The sequence below is a fragment of the Sebastes umbrosus genome, chromosome 21 (genome assembly GCF_015220745.1).
Source record: "Sebastes umbrosus isolate fSebUmb1 chromosome 21, fSebUmb1.pri, whole genome shotgun sequence".
Taxonomy (NCBI): domain Eukaryota; kingdom Metazoa; phylum Chordata; class Actinopteri; order Perciformes; family Sebastidae; genus Sebastes; species Sebastes umbrosus.
This window is the reverse complement of record NC_051289.1, coordinates 1259271-1281195: the sequence shown is the minus strand read 5'-3', so window position 1 is coordinate 1281195 and position 21925 is coordinate 1259271. Positions and strand designations below refer to the sequence as shown.

General features: G+C 42.5%; 1 protein-coding gene across 4 annotated transcripts in view; it reads left to right on the top strand.

The window, feature by feature from the left end:
- LOC119480532 (sodium channel protein type 4 subunit alpha-like) overlaps nucleotides 1-21925 on the top strand; it is a 189087-nt gene that overhangs the window by 128550 nt on the left and 38612 nt on the right. For all 4 annotated transcript variants that reach the window (XR_005204947.1, XM_037756862.1, XM_037756863.1 and 1 more), the window contains 4 exons: nucleotides 5278-5418; nucleotides 5582-5702; nucleotides 7502-7695; nucleotides 19731-19854. Coding sequence is in view for 3 of the 4 variants with exons in the window: in XM_037756862.1 (XP_037612790.1) it covers nucleotides 5278-5418; nucleotides 5582-5702; nucleotides 7502-7695; nucleotides 19731-19854 (580 nt within the window). In the remaining variant the exon portion in view is untranslated. The remainder of the gene's footprint in view (nucleotides 1-5277; nucleotides 5419-5581; nucleotides 5703-7501; nucleotides 7696-19730; nucleotides 19855-21925) is intronic.

Sequence of the window (21925 nt, the reverse complement as noted above, 5' to 3'; positions counted from 1 at the left end):
TCTTCCTCTTCCTCTTCCTCTTCCTCTTCTGTTTGGTCTATCTCTTCCTCTTTTTATCTCACTCTCTCATTATATGTATTCAACACATTTAATACAGAAGCTGTTCAGGAAACCACCAATCAGCAGTTTGAACAGTCGCACTAAAGATTCATTTAATAGATTCTGGGTTTGATGGATGGATGGATGGATCGTTGAACATCGCCATGAAGACAGACATCTTTTGGTCACCACCATAGATTGAATATAAAGATGGACGACGCGTCGCCACTTCCTCCCACTGTACAGAAGTGAAGCCAAAATACCCCGGATACCAAACCGTTCTCACTCCCAACTCGTCTAATACCGCCGTTTGGTCAGCGCCCCTTGATATCGGAAACCGACACACGGAGGCGACGTTCAGCAACGGTATGTGACGAACCGGGCCTTCAGCTAACTCTAATCTAAACCCACCCGCGGCGTTATTCAACGGATAGACCAAGTGATGTAGTATGAGTCGTTAGTATCGTCATTCCAGTAAGTCACGTGAGTCGTTAGTATCGTCATTCCAGTAAGTCACGTGAGTCGTTAGTATCGTCAGTTCTGTGAGTCTCTCTCTCTCTCCGTCTCTCCCTCTCTCTCTCTCTGTCTGTCTCTCCCTCTCTCTTTCTCTCTCTCTCTCTCTCTCCGTCTCTCTCCCTCTCTTCGTGGTTAAGTGTTCTTCTTCTTTCCGTTGCAAGCCATTTTCCCAGGAGGCTTTGCTCATGGGGGTTTGTTGTGACGAGGAGAACCAGATCATGTTAGCGCTCATTCATCACTTCCCCCCCTGCTCCGTGGATGCTGTAGTGGATGTTTCAGGTGTGTGTGTGTGTGCGTGCGTGCGTGCGTGTGGTGATGCTCGGCCGTTTCCAGGACAGCAGCTGCTTCCTGGACTCTCCTCGACTACCTGAGATGAACTTTAGTCTCATTCAGAGCTGAATGTTTCTGACAGCGGTGGAAGAAGCACTCTGATCGTAGTAACACCACAGTAATAACACAATACTCCGTTATAAGTTAAAGTCCTGCTTTCAAAATGAAACACACAAAATGATATGAATATTTATAAATGATTTCTGCTGTAGATGACGGAGCACCATGTCCATATTAAAACACAGCTACTCAGAGGATTTGAAACAAACAAACTTAATAAAGTATCTAATAAGGACCTAGTAATAAAGTATAAAATAATGAATTATAACTAAGCTTTTAACTGAAACTTTGCAAATAACAAACGTAACGATTACGACAGAGAGCGTCTTCCTATGCCGGTCGGAGGAGAGCGACTTAGCTGCGAGGCCTATTGAAGGAGGTCACCTGTCATCAACGCGTCATATCTATGAGGTACAACACGTGAGCAGTAGAATCTGGTCTGCACTCGCAACACACGACTGCAGCTTCAGTCACACTGCACACGTGTTGTACCCCGTACCCCAAAACCCGTGTCCGCACGTGTCCCAGCCTCCTTTCCATAGGCCTCGGTTAGCTCGTCATGAAGGAGGATAAATAACGCTCCAAACCTACACCAAATTTTGGCAAGAAAAAACTGTCATGTCCATTTTCAAAGGGGTCCCTTGACCTCTGACCTCCAGATCAGTGAATGTAAATGTGTTCTATGGGTACCCACGAGTCTCCCCTTTACAGACATGCCCACTTTATGATAATCACATGCAGTTTGGGGCAAGTCATAGTCTGCCCAAATCTCCCTTTAAGGTACATTTTGAACTGATAGAAAATGTGTGATTTAATAATTGAATCGATTGAAAGCCCTATAAAATAGTGTCATGTAGTCGACCAGTTACTCAGCTGTGCTTTCTCGATTCACTGTGTGTGTGTGTGTGTGTGTGTGTGTGTGTGTGTGTGGAGTTGGCGGGGTGGAGGGTTGGCCCACTTCCCTGAGCTAATTGGTACGATCCGCTTAACGAGTTAAACGAGGGGAAATGGGGCATCAGGTGGTCTGCTGCTCCGGAAACTGACGCGCACACACACACACACACACACACAACTGATGCTTGGACACACACACTTTCATCATCATCATCAGACACACTTTCTGCTGTGATTTTGGGGTTTCCCACCCAGAACAGCAGGGGCTTGCTAGCTAACATATCAACCGTAATAAATACCGAATGCAGGTGTAAAGGTGATTATCATCGGAGCATATCTTCATGTTGAAGCAGAGATGGAGGCAGTCCTCTGTCTGTCAGCGGTGTGTGTTATCGGCGTATTGGAAAGCAGCAAGGTCATTGGTCGAGCTGTCGGGGCATGTTGCCATGTTAACCAATCAACGGCATCGATCTATTGGTGTTTGGAGTCTGAACCTGCAGCCAATCAGATGCTAGCGTTTTAGGGATGATGGGACGGGTTATGTGACAGGCGGACACCGATCAGTAGCACAAACAACACACACCAGCAGCTGGGATCAATACACACACACACACACACACACACACACGCACTGTGCTCATGTTACTGTGGTATAACAGTTAAGTTAACTTACAGTATTTCGCTTGACGGTGACAAAAGTCGAATTAAAAGTCACCAATATAAAACTACGAAAATAAAGTATGTTAAGTAAACGTAAATATGGAAATTAACAAATTAAAAATATATATATATATATATTCAGAAATTATTACTTTTTTTATTTTAAATTTAAGATTATGTTTCAGATTAAATATGTCACTTCCAGTTTATTTCTAAAATGTAGAAATTAATCTGAAAGCTGAACGCGACTCATTTACAGGTTTACCCTTACCCGCAAATAACAAACAATTAAGTGTTTAGTCATCCACCTTTAAACACATCTGACACACACACACACACACACATGCACACACACGCACTCACACACACACACATTCACACACACAGGTCAGAGGTCGCCTCATCCTGGTGTCATGTATTGACCCACTGGCCTGGTTTCCTCTTACACAACCAGAAACTGGGAAGCTGCCAGTCCCAGTCAAGTTGTTACGTAACAGATCAATCAGCTGTGGGACATCCAGCCTGCAGGGTGTGTGTGTGTGTGTGTGTGTGATAGATATAGATACAGATAGACAGTGAGATGACACATTGATGTGCAACAGAGGACGGGACGGAGAAGCCGGCCCCGGTAAACACAGACGTAACACAACACAACGTTTCAGACTTTATTTAAAGGAAACACATTCAGCACATCTGTCGTTGTGAGTAACACTGAGTGTAAACAGGATGCAGATGTTCTGATGGACTGGTTTCTGGCTGTTAGGTTGTTTTCTACGACGGAGTATCAGGGCCACATTGAGGCGAAAAAAAATCAGAGATTTCAAGAATAAAGTCATAATATTACGAGAAAAAAAAGTCTAAAAGTCTCATAAATTCTCGTAATATTACATCTTTTTTCTCGTAAACTTATGACTTTATTCTCGTAATATTATGACTTTATTTCCGAAATCTCAGATTTATTTTTGTCCTCAATGTGGCCCTAATACTCCGTCGTAGTTTTGAATATGAAAACATTTCTTGTTGTTGTAATTCCTGTCAAACTATAGAGCAGAACTTTCTCTGCTGCAACCTGTACTGAGTCCTGCTGAGCAAGAAACAAGCCAGTCTGTCTGCAGGTCTGAGGTCTGCTGGCTGTAATCAGAAGACAGACACAGGAAGCTGCTACCTGATCCACCTGACCCGGACCCTGTCACACACGCACACGCACACGCACATGCACACACACACACACACACACACACACACACACACACACACACACAGAGCTGTGGTTAAAGAGAAGCCAATCTGGCTAAGAGCAGCACTCCGATTTAGTGATCAGTTACCAAGAGGTCTCAGGCATTATTCATCACACACTGAATAATCAACCTGCACTGGAAACTATGATCCCACAGAGAGAGTCTGGAAGTGTGTGTGTGTGTGTGTGTGTGTGTGTGTGTGTGTGTGTGTGTGTGTGTGTGTGTGTGTGCGTGTGTGCGCGTGTGTGCGCGTGTGTGTGCGCGTGCGCGTGTGTGTGTGGGTTAAATGAAGGATAGAAACATCTGGAAGAAGGCGAGGAGGGTAGACGGACAGAAGACGAGCAGCGTCTGGGGATTTGTGTTTCCTTGTTTCTGCACAGAAATTGATTTATGTTCCTAAAGTTTCTGTCTTAACCAAATCCTTTGACCTCTACGTTAACACACACGACCCTGGTGACAACAAGTGACAAAGATGCATCCAGTACTTGGGTGCCGATTCGATATTGTGATTTATTGTTAACTTTTTTACCACTATACCATGAAGGGGAAAAGATGAATCATACACTTCTAGGGGATTTTACTTTGGAAAATCTCTAAATGAATCCAGTAAAAATGTTTGATTTTCAGCATGTCTGTAGTCAGAGATGTCCTGAAGTCAAATATATCAGTCATTGTCAGGAAGTATTAAATGAAAGTATGTAAAACACTTTGGGTTTCACACATTGACAGGAAAAGCAGAGCTAGACTTCACGGCTAAAGCTGCATGCTAACTCTGTCACGGACAGGAAACGTTATCGTATATAGCGGTAACGTGGCGGTGGAGCCGGCCGTCGCTCTCGTCTCCGTGGTCAAATGGGCCGACGCTACGACTGTAGAGCACCCAGATACTGACATTTATGTTCTCTGCATTGAAACGGCCCCGATGGAGCTGACCATGGATGGATAAAGAGAACGGAGCTGACGGGAGAGCTAGAGACCACCTTGGAGAAGTTACAGGAAGTAGTAACTACGTCTGGTTTTCAAAATAAGATGTTAACAAAGGGAACTGTATATACAAAATACATCTATGGAAATAAGATTGATGGATTATATTCACCAGAAGTATAAAACATTATAAATTAAAAAGAAAACACCACTAATCTGTGAGGGGAATGTCTTTATTCTTTGATTTTTGGGTTGCTGGATAAATAATGTAATAAATAACTCCTGACAATGACTGATATATTTGACTTCAGGACGTCTCTGACTACATACATGCTGAAACTCAAACATTTTTACTGGATTCATTTAAAGTAAAAGTCCCTAGAAGTGTATGATTCAACTTGTTCCCATGGTTTTGTGGTAAAAATGTCCACTGGAAGCGTCTCAGTTGCTTCGTTGCAGCTTCCTGAGACCACGTATGTCTTTGTAGGTAATGATGTAATCTCACTGTACAGATGTCAGGTGTTCCCACTGTCTTTAACTACTAAAGGTTAAAGGTCAAACTGACACCTCCTCTCTCTCTCTCTCTCTCTCTCTCCGTCTCTCCGTCTGTCTCCAGCTGTTGAACCTCTTCCTGGCTCTGCTCCTCAGCAGCTTCAGCTCTGACAACCTGTCCGCTCCAGACGACGACGGCGAGATGAACAACCTGCACATCGCCATTCACAGGATCACCAGAGGCCTGGCCTGGTGCCGCAGACAGGTACCCGTCTGTCTGTCTGTCTGTCTGTGTGCCTGTCTGTCTGTCTGTCTGTGTGTCTGTCTGTCTGTCAGTCAGTCAGTCAGGCAGTCTGTCTGTGTGTCAGCACACCTGAGTGTCTCTGTGTTTCATGTGTTTTTATCTCTTCTCTTGCGTGATGCTGCAGGTAGTGGATTTCTTCAACGGGAACCTGAAGCGTCGTCGTCAGAAGAGGAAGGAGGCCAAAGCCATGATGAAGCTCAAACGGCTGAGTACCATCCACACCGAGGCCAACGGAGCTGTCATAGGTAACACACACACACACACACACACACACACACACACACACAGATGCACGATACTGGAGGATATTCACTTTCTAGCAGCGTTAGATGAGTCAGTTTAATATCTCTCTCTCATATCATGGAAGAGATAACCTCTGTTGCTGCTCTGTACATATCGGTGAAGTCCCAGATATGTCAGAAAACCAAACACGTTGTGTCTGGGTTCATAACGTCACCCGGCGGCGAGCCCTATTCACATACAGTGCAACTGTATCTAGCAAGCTACACGTCTCTACTGCGGAATGAACCCATAAATAAACAGACTGCGTTGTGATTTAATATCAATAAACAGATCAAAATGATGCTGAATTAACTACATCATGATGCTGATTAGTAGAAAGTCTTAATTAATGCTTTGTCAGGTCTGTTACCGTGACGACAAGCAAACAACTTTTAAAATGCTTGTTTTCTGAATGGAGTCTGGATGGATCAGAGCCAGGCTACGCAACTGCTCCATCAACACTCAACATGACGTCATCTAGAGACGTTGTTGTTTCTACCAGAGTCAGTCTGTGGTTTCTACACACAGTTTAGTCCGCTCTCTGTACAGAGATGACGGACTATCGTAGCTCTGGGTGACCACAGACACATACGAGATTTATTTATCCTCCATTTCTGATTCAACAACGTCAGGACGTCAGTGACGACAGGAGGACAATCTCAACGCTGAGAGGCTTACGCGACACAGCGCCACGTGAATTTCTTGAAATACTTCAACTCCCACAAATGATGCGAATTTCGCAAATTCACGTCTATTCGCCTCTTTGCGTTGACTTTGTATGTAGGGATGGCACGATACCAGAAATCTAGTAGTCGATACCAATACCAGTGAATTTCCACGATTCTCGATACCAATTCGATACCACGGTAAAAAAACAAAAAAAAAAAAAAACAATAAATCCCCTGTAATTCAACAGGTACTCTTTTATTAAAAACAATTAAACATTTAATTCATAAATAAATAAAAATAATTGACCCATTTTGTTTTTTTTTGGCGTATCAGCGACATGTTATCAATCGATAGTCAGACGACGGACGCTACATGCTGACCGTGAATGCATCTGGTCCGTCAGCTCAGAGTAGGAGGAGCAGAAACCAGAGGATTTATTGTGGAAGTGAAAGCAAACGCACCTATTTGGCAATATTTCACGTTTGGTCCCAACGCTATGAGGGAACCATAACGTTAATGAGGTAATCGCCGCGAGGTGGATGGAGCCGTCAGAGACGAAGTGCACAGAGCAGTGGCGCCAGGTAGACCCCCGCAGCGGAGCCACGCAGCAAAAGCTCTACCGGAGAGGCCAGACACACCGCCACCCGACGGTGAAGATCAGAGTCAGCGCTCTGCACATGTTGACCGTCATCTCTTCTTGTAAAATGTCCGGTGTAATCGGTAACACCGGTGTTCTTAATTAACCGGTGGGAAAACTTTCCTCACTGTCACATCACTACCAACGACCATTACAAGCATCGTACGGTTCCTTCGGTACTGTAGAAAGACAGTACTGTCACTTTTTTAGAATTTTGGCATCGACTTGGTACCGATGTATCGGTTCTTGTGACCTCCCTATTTGTATGTAATCGCGCCGCACAAAAAGTTCGCTTTTGCTCTCGGTGTCTTTGTTGGCGATGTCAGAAGCTGGAGGTGGAGGAGGCTCGGGTGGTTTTCTAGTTTCATATGATACCAGTAGCTTCGCTCTAGCTCAGTCCGTTTAGACATATAGTTAACTACAGTTTTACCGTTTTTGTGTTTGCCTCCGTCGCAGGCCGCCACGTCGAGAAGTACGTGGTGCCGGAGGACGACAGCTACATGACCAACCCCAACCTGACCATCAGCGTCCCCATCGCCCCCGGAGAATCCGACGTGGAGTTCCCAGAGGAGGAAGAGGAGGAGGAGGAGGGGGAGGGGGAAGAGGAGCAGAGCGAGGGATCCGAGGAAGAAGAGGAGGAGAGGGAGGAGGTAAGGAGGAGATCTGACTGGGTGGCTTTCTAGTTCACACCTGCGTCTGACGTAAACAAGCTCAGGTGTGTGTGTGGGTGAGTCAGCTGTTGCTCCCCCCCCGAGGTTACATCTAACAACTCTGTGTGTGTGTGTGTGTGTGTGTGTGTGTGTGTGTGTGTGTGTGTGTGTGTGTGTGTGTGTGTGTGTGTGTGTGAACCTTTTAATCTAAAGCTAGTACAGTAACAGATATAAACATGGAGGCTACTTGTCCTCCGCTACCTTTCAGAGGTCTTTTACGGCAAAATACTATCAATATTATAACCTTTATTATAGGGAGTAGGGAAAAAAGAAATTCACCTTTGTATCGCAACTTTTCTTATAAATAAATAAATGAATAAATGTCATTAAATATAGCAAAAAATAATGTTAAAAATAAATGATGCCATTAGTTAATTGATAAAATGTGACAAAAACGGAAATTTCTGTTTTATTTTGCTTCTTTATTTATTTACCTTTGTATTAATTCCCTTATTTATTTACTCTTTTGTTTAATTTCCCCATTAATTTATTTATGTATTTATTATTTTTAATTCAATTATTTATTTTTGTATTTATTCGTTCATTTTTGCATTCATTTTTTATTTAGTTATTTATTTATGCATTTTCGTTTTTTATTTATTTTATATTATATTTATTTTTAAATGTATATATTTATTTATGCATTTATTTATTTATGCACGATTTTCCCTGTGCATTCCACCCCTTATTTATTTCTGTATTCTTTTCTTTATGCATTTCTGTCTCATTATGCAAATGAGGGGTCTGACACTCAACGTGTGTCATCATGGGGTCAGGGGTCATGACTATATGCTGGCTAGCTAGCTAAAATAAATGAATAAATAAAAAATAAATAAATGCAAAAATGAATAAATAAAAAATAAATGCAAAGATAAATTAATTAATTACATTTTTTTTTTAAATAAATACATAAATATAAAAAGGGAATATTAAACTGGCTACATTTATTTTTAATATTATTTTTGCCACATTTAATGACATTTTTTTATTTATTCCCTTTTTTTTCGGTTCCGTCCTCCATAAATTTGAAGTCTCAGATGTCTGAGCTTCCTTGAACGCACTAATAGTCCGAGCTCATATCTGCATTATCAAAGTAACGACATCGTAAAGTTAAATAAACGTTGACATGGAAACTCTGTTTTTATATTTTATTAATATTATTCATCAGTTTAACATATTCTGAATATTTTATCCCGTAAACAGACTCTCTCTCTCTCTCTCTCTCTCTCTCTCTCTCTCTCTCTCTATAAACAGTATCGCTGCAATGGCTTAATTCATAGTGCACACACACACACACACACACACACACACGCAGAGTAAGAGGGTCCCTCAGATAGAATGGGCGGCCTCAGGCAGTGCATTATGGTCCGGCATTTTTCTCACTCTGCAACGCTGTGTGTGTTTGTGCTAAAAGGGTGTATATTAGTTTGTGTGTGTGTGTGTGTGTGTTTTGTGGATGAGTTAGTGTGTGTGTGTGTGTGTGTGTGTGTGTGTGTGCGTGTGTGTGCGTCTCATGTCTCTCTTCATCTATTCACGGGACAAAAGTCCAACTGAGCCGTAGACACCTTGTGTGTGCGCTTGTGTCTGTTTGTGTGTGTGTTCTTTGTGTCGCATTTTTCAAATAGTCCATCTCATTGTGTGTGTGTGTGTGTGTGTGTGTGTGCGTGTGTTTGTGAGTGTGTGCGTGTGTGTGTGTGCGTGTGTGTGTGTGTGTGTGTATTGAGGCAGCAGCAGCAGAAGATGTTTAGTTGTTTCTCTCTTTGTATCTAACATGAAATGACAGATTTGTGTCGTGCTGTGTGTGTGTGTGTGTGTGTGTGTGTGTGTGTGTGTGTGTGTGTGTGTGTGTGTGTGTGTGTGCGTGTGTGTGCGTGTGTGTGTGTGTGTGCGTGTGTGTGTGTGTGTGTGTGTGTACACCTGTGCTGACTCAGTTCATCATCACCTCTCCTCTTTAATCATGTCGTGCACCTGTTCTCTCTTCCCTCTATGTCTCTCCATCACAGTGGTTTCCCAACCTGTGGGTCGAGACCCCCCAAAGATTAATCTGAGGTGTCTTGAGACGCCTCACATGATAAAAAAAAAATTAAATAAATAAGGTTGTTGTTAAAATGTGAATTTGAGGAATGACCTGACCATACAAGACCATAGTAGAAGCTGCAGGTCAAAGGTCATCCTCCAAGCTGCAGGAGCACTCACACTACTTTGAGTCTGATCAGCAGTAAACTGATGAATCTGTTTATCTGTCTGTCAGTTTGTCTTTCTAGTTACTAAGATAGTGAGCTGTAGTTAACTAGCCCAACTTGTTGCATCAGATAACTGAGGGGCTTTATTTAGTTTTTTAGTTTCCTCCACGTAGTGTTTATTTTCACAAAGGCATTCGTTAGCGCGGTGAACGGGTGAAAGACACGCAGCCGACACGCAGCCACCACGCGACGCAGCCACCACGCGCTCCTGACGTTGGTAATGTGCCCACCACCTAAGATGACAAAAACCAAGTTATCATCGGCTATAAACCGAGACGGAGACATTCAAAATGTCAAAATTCAAAATGTAGTCCACAAACCATCAGGTGACCACGTCCTCTTCTTCTATCCGGGGGTTTCATCCCTTCTGGCCTCTAAATACTTGACGTCTTCCAAAGAATTATCTCTTATCTATTATCTGTTAATATAATAATAAATATTTTATTAAACGTGTCACATGTTGTTTTGTTTTAAGGGAACTCCACCAGACGTAGTCTTTACTCCAGCAGCATATTTAATAACCAATAACTGTAGAGTTATGCAGACTAGCTGATCTGCTGTAGCTGCTCCGTCTGTGCTGCGGGTGCACGGTGCAGTCGCCAGTTAGCCACGAGGTGAAACATGCAAATGCAACGAGAGCTGCAGAACACACACACACACACACACACACACACACGCACGCACACACACACACACACACACACACACACACTGACCTAATGTGAAAGGGCAGCGTAAATAGAACAAAACTCAGGAGCATATTCCCCCTAAAAAACGTCTGTTGTTGAATCAGAGAGGGAGATGAGAGGAGAGGCTGGTGGGGGGGGGGGGAGTCAGAGAGCATCACTGCTTTCATAACTCTTTAACATCAAGCTTTGTTTCCAGGGTGTGTTTCTGTGTGTGTGTGTGTGTGTGTGTGTGTGTGTGTGTTTCTGTGTCTGTGTGTGTTTCTGTGTGTGTGTGTGTGTGTGTGATGCAGCCAGGCTGTTTCCTCTCCCTCTGTAACATCTCACTTACTTTCGTTCTTCTGCTCTTAATTGGGTTGAACATTCGACCTAGAATTTAAGGAGGAGACGGATGTTTTTATCCTCGTCCTCGTGTTCATCGTGTTACACATCACTGCTCTTTAATCCACTCTGTGATTGTCTTTATTTCACCTCAGATCCTCCGAGCTCTCTGAGCAGCTCTCTGAGCTCTCTGGGCTCTCTGGGGTGGTTCAGTAGATACAGTATGTTGAGTAACAGTCGGTGAGCTCCGGAGAGAGTTTCCTGACATGACTCAAACTTTACCTGACCTGTTTATTGCAAATATTTTAGATATAAAATTGTAACACATCAGATGTATTCATTAGCGCCGGGACGATTCACCTGTCTCCTGATTAAATACTATCACGCTACCCGGGTGGTGATTCGATATGTATCGAGATTTATTGTGATTTTTGTTATCTTTTTCACCACTAGACCACGGGAACAATGTAATCATACACTTCTAGGGACTTTTAATTTGAAAAATCTCTAAATTAATACATTAAAATGTTTGATTTTCAGCATGTATGTAGTCAGAGATGTCCTGAAGTCAAATATATCAGTCATTATCAGGAGTTATTTATTATCCAGCAACCCAAAGATCAAAGAATAAAGACATTTCCCTCACAGATTAGTGGTATTTTCTTTTTAATTTATAAGTGACATGTAATGTTTCCCTTTGTTAACACCTTATTTTGAAAACCAGACGTAGTTACTACTTCCTCTAACTTCTCCAAGGTGGTCTCTAGCTCTCCCGTCAGCTCCGTTCTTTTTATCCATCCATGGTCAGCTCCATCGGGGCCGTTTCAATGCAGAGAACACAAATGTCAGTATCTGGTTGCTCTACAGTCGTAGCGTCGGCCCATTTGACCACGGAGATGAGAGCGACGGCCGGCTCCACCGCCACGTTACCGCGATACGATAACGTTTCCTGTCCGTGACAGAGTTAGCATGCAGCTTTAGCCGTGATGTCTAGCTCTGCTTTTCCTGTCTGTGTGAAACCCAAAGTGTTTCCATCCTTTACTGGATGTGTAGTGTTTACCATGCTGGATTTAACATGGGAGGGTGCAGGTCGTATCCACGACGACCCTCCGACGTTTTATACTTTATGAGGTTTGTTTTGGTTGACGGATACAGAACGGATATGACGTCACGTTAATCAGACTACCACAATAAAAGTGGTAACTTCCTTCTACCTCCACATAGACTCAAATGAAGCATCGATTCTGACTGCTGCCTTTTGGATCAGCTGGAAAATACATCATCACAAAACATTAGAGATCCGTGGTTCTCACAGGACAGATGATGATCTTATAGACCATGATGCATTGCTGCAGATTAAACCAGCCAGTTAAAATGCGACATACACATTAATGCAGCAGTAATATGAATCCAGAAACATCAGATATAAAACACTGACAGGAACATTTATACTTTAACTACTTTAAGTACATTTAGCTGATTACATACTTTAACTCAAGTAAGGATTTGAATGCAGTACAGTATGTTCATAGTATTGTATTGGTACTTCTACAGCAGTGAAGGATCTGAAGAATACTTCCAGTGAGAGACGAGCTGGAGAACATCGTCATACATGATAATGTGTATAATAATAATAATATTATTAAGGTGATGATCAGCAGTGTTTCTGCTGCTCTAAATGGGCCGAAGAATATAATGATTACCACCGACGTCACCGCTGAGTAATACTGTACCTGCAGTAAGAACAGATGAGTCTGTGGTACATGTACACCACCATGAGTAATACTCACGGCTGCTTAGTTTCTTTAGTTAAATGCGTCATATTTTGACGTCTGAATTATTCACGCGGTTGTTTTTGTTGGCGAGCGTCCTCGCTGGCTCAGCAGCATTAATGTGGAATGGTTTTTTTTATTTGGAACAATATGTGTTTGCCAGCGTGACCTAGTTAGGCGGTTAAATAATGTACCAGCTGATATCTGAATAAGGTTGGTCAGCGGCTCTCTCCGTCTCTGTGTGATAATCTAGTCCAGGTCGAGCACGTTCATACGGAGAGTCTGCATGTTGCTGTTTGGTGGCTCAACATGCTCAGAGTTTATACGTCTTACCGTGAGATCGGGTCGCTTACAGACAAAGACAAATCTTTGTGTTAACGCGTTATTATCACGTTAACACAAATTCAATTTAACGCCACTAATTTCTGATTTTCATTTTTAGGTTGTAGCGGGCTCAGTTTTAAAGCTAGAGTGAAGATACTGGTATCATCTGAAACTATAAAACCTGATGAATCCATCGGTACCAACCATGTCATACTAGCTTGTCATGAAGGAGGTTAAATAACGCTCCAAACTTATGCTAAATTTTGGCGAGGAAAAACTTTCATCCATTTTTCAAAGGGGTCTCTTGACCTCTGACCTCAAGATATGTGAATGTAAATGGGTTCTATGGGTACCCACGAGTCCCCAGGAAGTGTGCCGGTCGTCGATCTGGACTTTCGTAGTGGCCAAACGGCGGTACTGCAACTTTCCGTGTCCGTCACCTGATGCCATTGGGCCCAAAAATACTTTTTCCCATAGACTTCCATTGGGAAAGAGACGTCTGTAACTCAGAGGATCATTTATTTTTTTGCTGAATCAACTCCCCAGTACGAACACTCTAATAGTCCTTATTTAAATAATTTGTTTTTTAAAGTTGTAAAACGCACTAACAGCTGAATCCAGAGTTATTTCTCTTCCTCCGTTCATGTGAATGAGACCCAGACCGAAGCTGGTGTGCCAAGCCGTGACGACGGCGTGACGTGACCCCGTGACCGAGTCACGTGACCGAGCGGACGCTACTGCGCATGTCCCACGTGCCCAAGATCCGGGTACTTTTCCAGACGGAAGTGGAGACATTTAGGCTTCATGAGCCGCTGAGACACTCTCATAGGAATGAACGAGGCCCCGCCTCTAATGCTAGATCCAGTTCTCTCTATACATCCATGGTTCTCTGGGTAACCACGAGTCTCCCCTTTACAGACATGCCCACTTTATGATAATCACATGCAGTTTGGGGCAAGTCATAGTCAAGTCAGCACACTGACACACTGACAGCTGTTGTTGCCTGTTGGGCTGCAGTTTGCCATGTTATGATTGGAGCATATTGTTTTATGCTAAATGCAGTACCTGTGAGGGTTTCTGGATCAATATCTGTCATTGTTCTGTGTTGGTAATTGATTTACAATAATAAATATATACATACATTTGCATAAAGCAGCATATTTGTCCACTCCCATGTTGATAAGAGAATTAAATACTTGATAAATCTCCCTTTAAGGTTCATTTAGAACAGATACAAACTGTGCGATTAATCCCGATTAACTATTTGAATGGATTGACAGCCCTAATATAAATTCTTGATAGTTGATTGTGGTCCTTGGTATTATATGAAGGTATTACTTGATTTGTTCCAATCAACATATAAAACTGTAGAAAAGGAATGAAACCAAGTTAATAGAATAGAAATGAGCCGATGTTTGAAATGCCGGCGTCGTGACGGCGTGTACAGCAGAACTGTAACAATGCTTAATGCCACAGGATGCACATCCATCCATCCTCCCTCTCGTTATCTCCTCCTCCCTCCCTCCTTCTCCACCTCTCTATATCTGTCGCCTCCATCTCTCCCCTCCAGGTCCGCTGTAACGTAATTTATTCTCGGTACACAAACGGCCTGCTGTAAATAGAAAGCTGTTAAGCTGCTGCAGCACTCTGCTTTAATAGACCCCCGTGTTTGGTTATGTAATGATTAAATAGCTGACCGCTGCTTTAATGGCGCCGTAAATCACCCGGCGTGGTTTTTACCGTCTCATAAAGCTGGAATCAGCCGGTGGAGGTGGGCACGGTCAAACGCCAAGGTCAAAGGTCAGACTGGAGCGCTCGTTAACGGTTGCCCTTCGTATATTTACAATCTTAAAATGACAGTTATGTACATTTACTCACGCTCTGTTTTAAGTTCATATTTGTAAATATAATATATGAATTAATTATAAATACATATTTGTAATAGTACATATTTTAAAGTACTTTACTGGAGTATTTTCTGGTAATACTTCATTTAACAGGTCGGCACATTTCATGGTAATTAGTTGATAATTAGTAAGAAACTTATTTGAAATTTCTCTCAAATTACTGCCAAAGTACCCGACTCAGACTCTGAGTCCCCCCCCATCGCTCCTCCCGCCCCCGCAGTCTGTAGCTGGCGACCTCTGACCCCTGCAGAGTTCAGGACCCGGCTAACAGAAGTACAGGTGTTGTCTGCAGAGACAGGTGGTCGGAGACGGACGGACGCCGCTCTGCTTTGATTTCTCTCGTCTGTTATTTTGTAGTCGACATCAAAACGTCTCTCCTGTACGGAGGACGGAACCTGCCCAAATCTAAAATACATAAATACATAAATAAATAAATAAATAAATAAATAAATAAATAAATAAATAAATAAATAAATAAATAAATAAATATGTCATTACATTTAGCAAAAATAATGTTAAAAATAAATGTAGCCATTTATTAAATGATAAAATGGGACATAAATGTATGTTTTAATTTGCTTTTTTATTTATTTACTCTTCTGTTTAATTTTCCCTTTTATTTATTTATCTATTTATTTTTTATTATCATATCATAAAGTGGGCATGTCTGTTAAGGGGAGACTCGTGGGTACCCATAGAACCCATTTACATTCACTGATCTGGAGGTCAGAGGTCAAGGGACCACTTTGGAGATGGACATGACAGTTGACAGTTTGTAGCGTTATTTAACCTCCTTCATGACCAGCTAGTCTGACCTGGTTGGTACTGATGGATTCATCAGGTTTTAGAGTTTACTATGATACCAGTTTCTTCACTCTGGCTTTTAAACTGAGCCGCTACAGTCTGGAAACCAGATATTTAGTGTTTGTGATTCACTGTTTCAGTGAACGTCCTCATCTCACAATATTTTGGGCGACTCTGCACATCTGCATTCATCAATTCTTTGTTTTCTTTTGTTCTCTTCTTCTTCTTCTTCTCTCTTTTCCGTCCTCTCTCAGTCTGATCATCTCAAGATGAATTATGACTGATTTCTGCGTCTGTTAGCACAAAACACGAGACGAAGCACGCCGCGTAGCGCACGTCCTCGTTAGCAGCATCGCGCCGTTCCTCCTGCCCGGTGAAGACGGACAACGCCACGCGCCTCACTTTAACGATGAATGAATGACACGTCTGCTGGGCAGAACTACCTGTGGTCCTCCACCGTTAAAGGTGTGTTAGGAAGGAACATAGAGGCCGACGGCAGAGAGAGGACGCAAGGAATTTACCACCACATTGTGTGTGTGCGTGTGTGCGTGTGCGTGTCCCTCACTAATGTATTAAGTATTAATAGAAAACACACACACAGAGGAATGATAAGTAGGTGCAGGATGTGGTTTCAGTGTCTGTAGAGATGACAGACATGCCAGCCTGCTTACAACACACACACACACACACACACACACAGAGATAAAAACAGATTAACTTCAATCTGGAAGTGAGTCACTGTTTTTACTGTAACTTAAATGTAATCCAGTAGATTCTTTTTCCCCTCCAGACAGTTTTACTTCTTGTTTTTTACTTATTTCTCAAACAGAGAACGGGGGTGTGGTTAATAGTCAGACGTCATTCATCACCACGGCAACCAGAATGTATCAGGTTCTTCTTAGCGTAGTTTAGATGAAACACCGACTCTCTCTCACTCGCTCTCTTCTTCACCGTCTCCTCCTGGCGAGGCGGCCGTCTGGCTGCTGCTACACCGAGGAGCCGCACCGCCGCACGCCGCCCACAGCGCACCGGAGGATGGGTAGACGTGTTGCCGAGGTCCGACGTTTGAAATGCAGTTTCGGGACGTTTTGGAGGTGTTAACACCGGCCGCTCTCTCCTCAGCTCTCAGCAACGACACCGCACCGGGCTGCTCTGAGATTCCTTTATTCCTCTCTTCAAAAGTCTTTTTATTAATTGTCAATAATCAATAGAACAGTCGCTATACAGGGAAAGTTCATTTTTTGTTTTTCTGGACAACACTCACCTGTGATACAACACATCAATCATACCTGACAACAACATACACGTCAAATTCAGATTGTAGAAAATATAGGGAGAGTATCCACAAATAAGTTATGAAATAAGAAGAAGAAGAAGAAGAAGAGAAAAAAATAAATAATAATAATAATATTAATAATAATAATAATAATGATAATTATGAATAAATAAATAAAATATAATAAAATAGGAAAAAGAAGATACTACTCCTGGCTTCTCAGAGATTACTGTAGTGGGTTTCTCAAAAAAATGACAAAAAGGAGCCCCATACTTTATAAGATGTACTCTCTGTTCCCCGGATAGTACAACGGATTTTGTCTAAATTCATACAGGACATAATGTCTCTGATCCAATGTGAGAGAAAAGATTCCTTTATTTCTCTAACAGGACTTTTCTCTTGTTTCCTTTTGGCTGAAGGTCGTGCGCTCCGCGGCGTCCAGAATCCAGCTGTAGTCTCGAAAATGGACATGACAGTTTTTCCTGACCAAAACTTTTGAAGCGTTATTTAACCTCCTTCCTGACAGGCTAGTATGACACGGTTGATATCGATGGATTCCTTGGATTTTAGAGTTTCATATGATACCAGTATCTTCCCTCTAGCTTTAAAAGCACGAGCCGTGAGTCCGCTACAACCTCCGAAAGATACAATGGAAATTAGTGGCGTTAAAACGATTTTGCGTTAACGGGTTTCTACCTTAATCACACAAACTGTTTCAGCTTTGAACTGCTGTCGTGTGCACACAGTTTCCCTGTGTAAGGAGGGATTATTAACGGCATTTTGACCTCCAAATAAAGTGGCTTAATGTTGGTTATTGGTTTGTTTTTTAGCGACGTCTCCTAGAAGTCATCCATTAACTCTGTGATAAACCTCCTTGAAATCTCATTCTTTTACTGTGATAAAAAGTAATGTGATTACACACGATTTATTATTTAACAGGCCCTGAATGTGTTTCAGTGCCTTCAGCTCCTCTGTGGCTGCACAATGGAAACAGCTTATGAATAGAAATACATTTAAACCCCTCATTATGGACGTCAACTGTCTGGGTTTCAGCCCAAGGCTGCTGCTCTGTGTGTGTGTGTGTGTGTGTGTGTGTGCGTGTGTTACATTATCCAGTTTGTGTGTGCATATCTTTTCACGTGTAAGTGTGTGTCAGAGATTAGGTGTGTATTCATGTCCGTTTGGCTTCACCTTTGCATGTGTGTGTGTGTGTGTGTGTGTCCAAGGCTGGCATTCGTCACAGCGGCCGCTCTCTGTTCCCAGACTCTGAATGTATTCATGAGTTAGCTGTTGACTCAGGTAGTTAGTTCACCTGTCCACACACACACACACACACACACACATACACACACACCCCTGCTGTGTCTTTGTCCAGACATTCAACAAAACTTGCCAATTTTCAGCAGAAAACCTGTCTCCTATCCCTCCATCTCCCTCGTCCCTTTGTACAGTTAAACTCCCATGATGCTTAGCAAACAGGGACCTTTGAAGTCAGCTGAGATGGGATGGTGGTGGTGAGGGGGGGATTTCCTGACGTGGAGTTTTGTCCAGATCTCAGAGTCAAAGTGAACAGACGGCAGTTTTCCTGGCGGAGGGAGGGAGAGTTTGGAAGGTGATGCCTCTCCGTGTTCTCAGCCAGGATTCCTGTCGTTTATGTAACATTAAATCTGACTCATTCAGCTCCGACTGCAGCAAAATGATGCTGATGATCACACAAGCACAGACCATACTTTACTCAAATAACACCCAGGACAACACGCTGATACTGCAGCTAATACGAGTACACATAGACCCTCTTCTCCGTTGGTAACCATGGTGACGTGTTTAGTGGAGGCAGAATAACTCTGTGAACACGTTAGCTAACGCTGGAGAGCAAGTATCGTTGGCTGAAGAGAATCCTAGTTTGTCTCAACATGTGCCGTCACTCACTCTCCAGGATCACCAGAGGTAGTTGAGAAAGTTAACATGAACCAACGGGACCAGATTAGCCGACCCCTACGCCGCTGGAGACTACTGCAGGAGGAGGAGACGGCTGGATAACGATAGCTAACTAGCTCATACTTACCAACCCTCTCGAGTTTCCCGGCAGATTCCCATTTTTCATGCCCTCTCCAGGTTTTCTCCTGATTTTCAAACTTAGAAAAAAAAAAAAAAATCTGTCTGCAGCTTACACACAGTTTATAGTCTAAGTATATAGTATATAAGTCTAATGCAGTGAGGGCCAAAGAGACAATGTACTACGAGTATTAGGACCACATTGAGGGAAAAACATCTGAGATTTACACAATAAAGTCAGAATATTACGAGAATAAAGTCAAAACTTTACGAGAAAAAAAGAAAATAACACGTAAAATTCCTACTTTATAATATTATGACTATTCTCGTAATATTACGACTTTTTTCTCGAAATCTCAGATTTATTTTTTTTTCCTCAATGTGGCCCTAATACTCCGTCGTACCGTCGTACCGTAGACCTACAACAATGATAAATACAAATGAAAACGTAAACACTAAACAGTTATTCATTTCCGTTTTAAAAGTCCACAGGGAGCCTCTGGAGAGGAGCTGAAGAGCCGCTTGTTGCTGAGCCCTGGACTAGTCAGTCAGAGATCTGATTGGTTGTTTCCTGTTGTTTCTTTCAGCAGAAAGACGACATCAGCCTATCAGAGGGCAGCACGGTGGACCTGAGGAAACCTGGAGAGGAAGAGGACGAGTACTCAGAGATGGCTGAAGAGGCCATGGACCCCGACAACTGCTTCCCAGACTGTAAGTCGATTAATTAACCATGATTGATTGATAGTCATTTATCAAGCAAAAATGTCCAATCAGACGACTTCACTTCCATCTTTCCTTCTAGATGTGACTCATGAACAGATGTGGTGTTTTATTGGGTGATTAAAAACAACTTTAAAATCTACTAGGATCTTAAAAGTTGTGTCTACAGAATTGCAGTGAGTGAGCACGTTGACAGAGCGGCGTCTTTTATCTGTTAATGTTTTGAAGCTGTGAGCACGTGAGCCCGTCCCACCGCCCGCTCGCCCTAATACTTTCACCACGAGATTTATGATGCTGCACCGACACACCCGGGTGAAAGGCAAACACCTTGTTTCCTTCCTGACTCAGCCAGTTTTCCTCCTGGAGCACACAGATTTGTCTTAGACCCAGTTTAGCACAGCTAGCGTGGCCACGATGCAGAGACGTAGGAGATGAAGAAAGGCTGGGGGAACACCGGAGTACTATTGGGCGACCAACCGCCAATGAAATCCCAGAAATGCTGAGATAACCGCTGACGCGTTATGTTCTATTGGTGTCCAAAGAACAAGAGAACATTTATTTCTGTTTCTATGCAGATGACACGCAGCTGTATATTTACATATTACCCAGTTACTGCTTACTGCTTACACAGTTTGATCAGATCAGTTCAGAGTAAAGTTTTCTGCAGCTCCACAAAGATAAGACAGAGCTGCTAATCAGTAAAAGAAGAGGGAAAACATCTGTCTTAACGAGGGCTGTGCGATTAATCGCATTAATGAATTAGATTAGCCCTAGTTATGCGAAAACATCTCCTTCAAACAACTGTATTTCCCCCCCCCCAAAAAAAACTACATTTTACAAGATTACATTTGAACACATCATGATAACTTTATAATTTAGCTTTGCCTAATGCTCATTTTTACTGAATAGAGCTTGAACGCATTATATTGTAACTCAATGCACCCTTCTATACGTTAGCTGTTAGCTGCCATATTGAGCCAAGCTATACGTGCCCCCAAACTGCATGTGATTATTATAAAGGGGAGACTCGTGGGTACCCATAGAACCCATTTACATTCACATATCTGGAGGTCAGAGGTCAAGGGACCCTTTTGAAAATGCCCATGCGCCACAATTTAGCGTAAGTTTGGAGCGTTATTTAACCTCCTTCACTACAAGCTAGTATGACATGGTTGGTACCGATGGATTCTTTAGGTTTTCTAGTTTACTATGATACCAGTATCTTCACAAGTTGTGTTAATGTATTAAAGAAATTAGTGGCGTTAACGTGTTATTATCGCATTAACTTTGACAGCACTAGTCTTAACAAGTCTTTTGAGTCTCTGGTCTCTGACACACAGTCAACAGTTTAGTCCTCTTTGAACATCCATCCATTTGACAGCGAAGCAACGCAGGATTTAACTTTTATTTATCAGGCTTATGCTCAGTTTTTGTTGACCAACGAAGAGCGTACATTTTTCATGAAATGTCTCGACAAATCCCTGAAATATTTGGGTGTACAAGACGTACAACACATCCACGTATAAATGCTACAGTAAGAGTTAGTAGTGACGTAGTTTAAAAAGTGAGAAAGACCACTTTTGGTGGACGGGTCCAACAAACCCAGACTTTTAACCAGGAGACCTCAAGTTCGAGACCGTTGTTGACCTGTGTTTTGTTTTGTAAGTTACGTTTGTTGACGTGTTTTCCGTAGTTATTTCCGTATGTGTTTTACTTAGTTTGCTTACTTATTTTAAGCCCAACCATGACGTTTTCCCTTATCCTAGCTAAGTGTTTTTCTTGTCTGAATCTAAGTGCGGACGTTTGCGTGGCGTACAAATGACACGCGTAAAGGCTAAAATGCATACTCATGACACGCCGGATGTCCGTGTATTGTCGTGGTATTTATACGCCTTCCTGTGAGGCCGGGTTGACGTTGTTGTAATTTATCATTCAAATATAATTAATTGAAGAAAAATCTGTTTTTGGTGACGACTGAAGAGCGTAAATTTTTCATGAAATGACAACACCCTGAAATATTCGGGTGTGCAAGACGATGAAAACTGTTTGTTTGATTTGGATG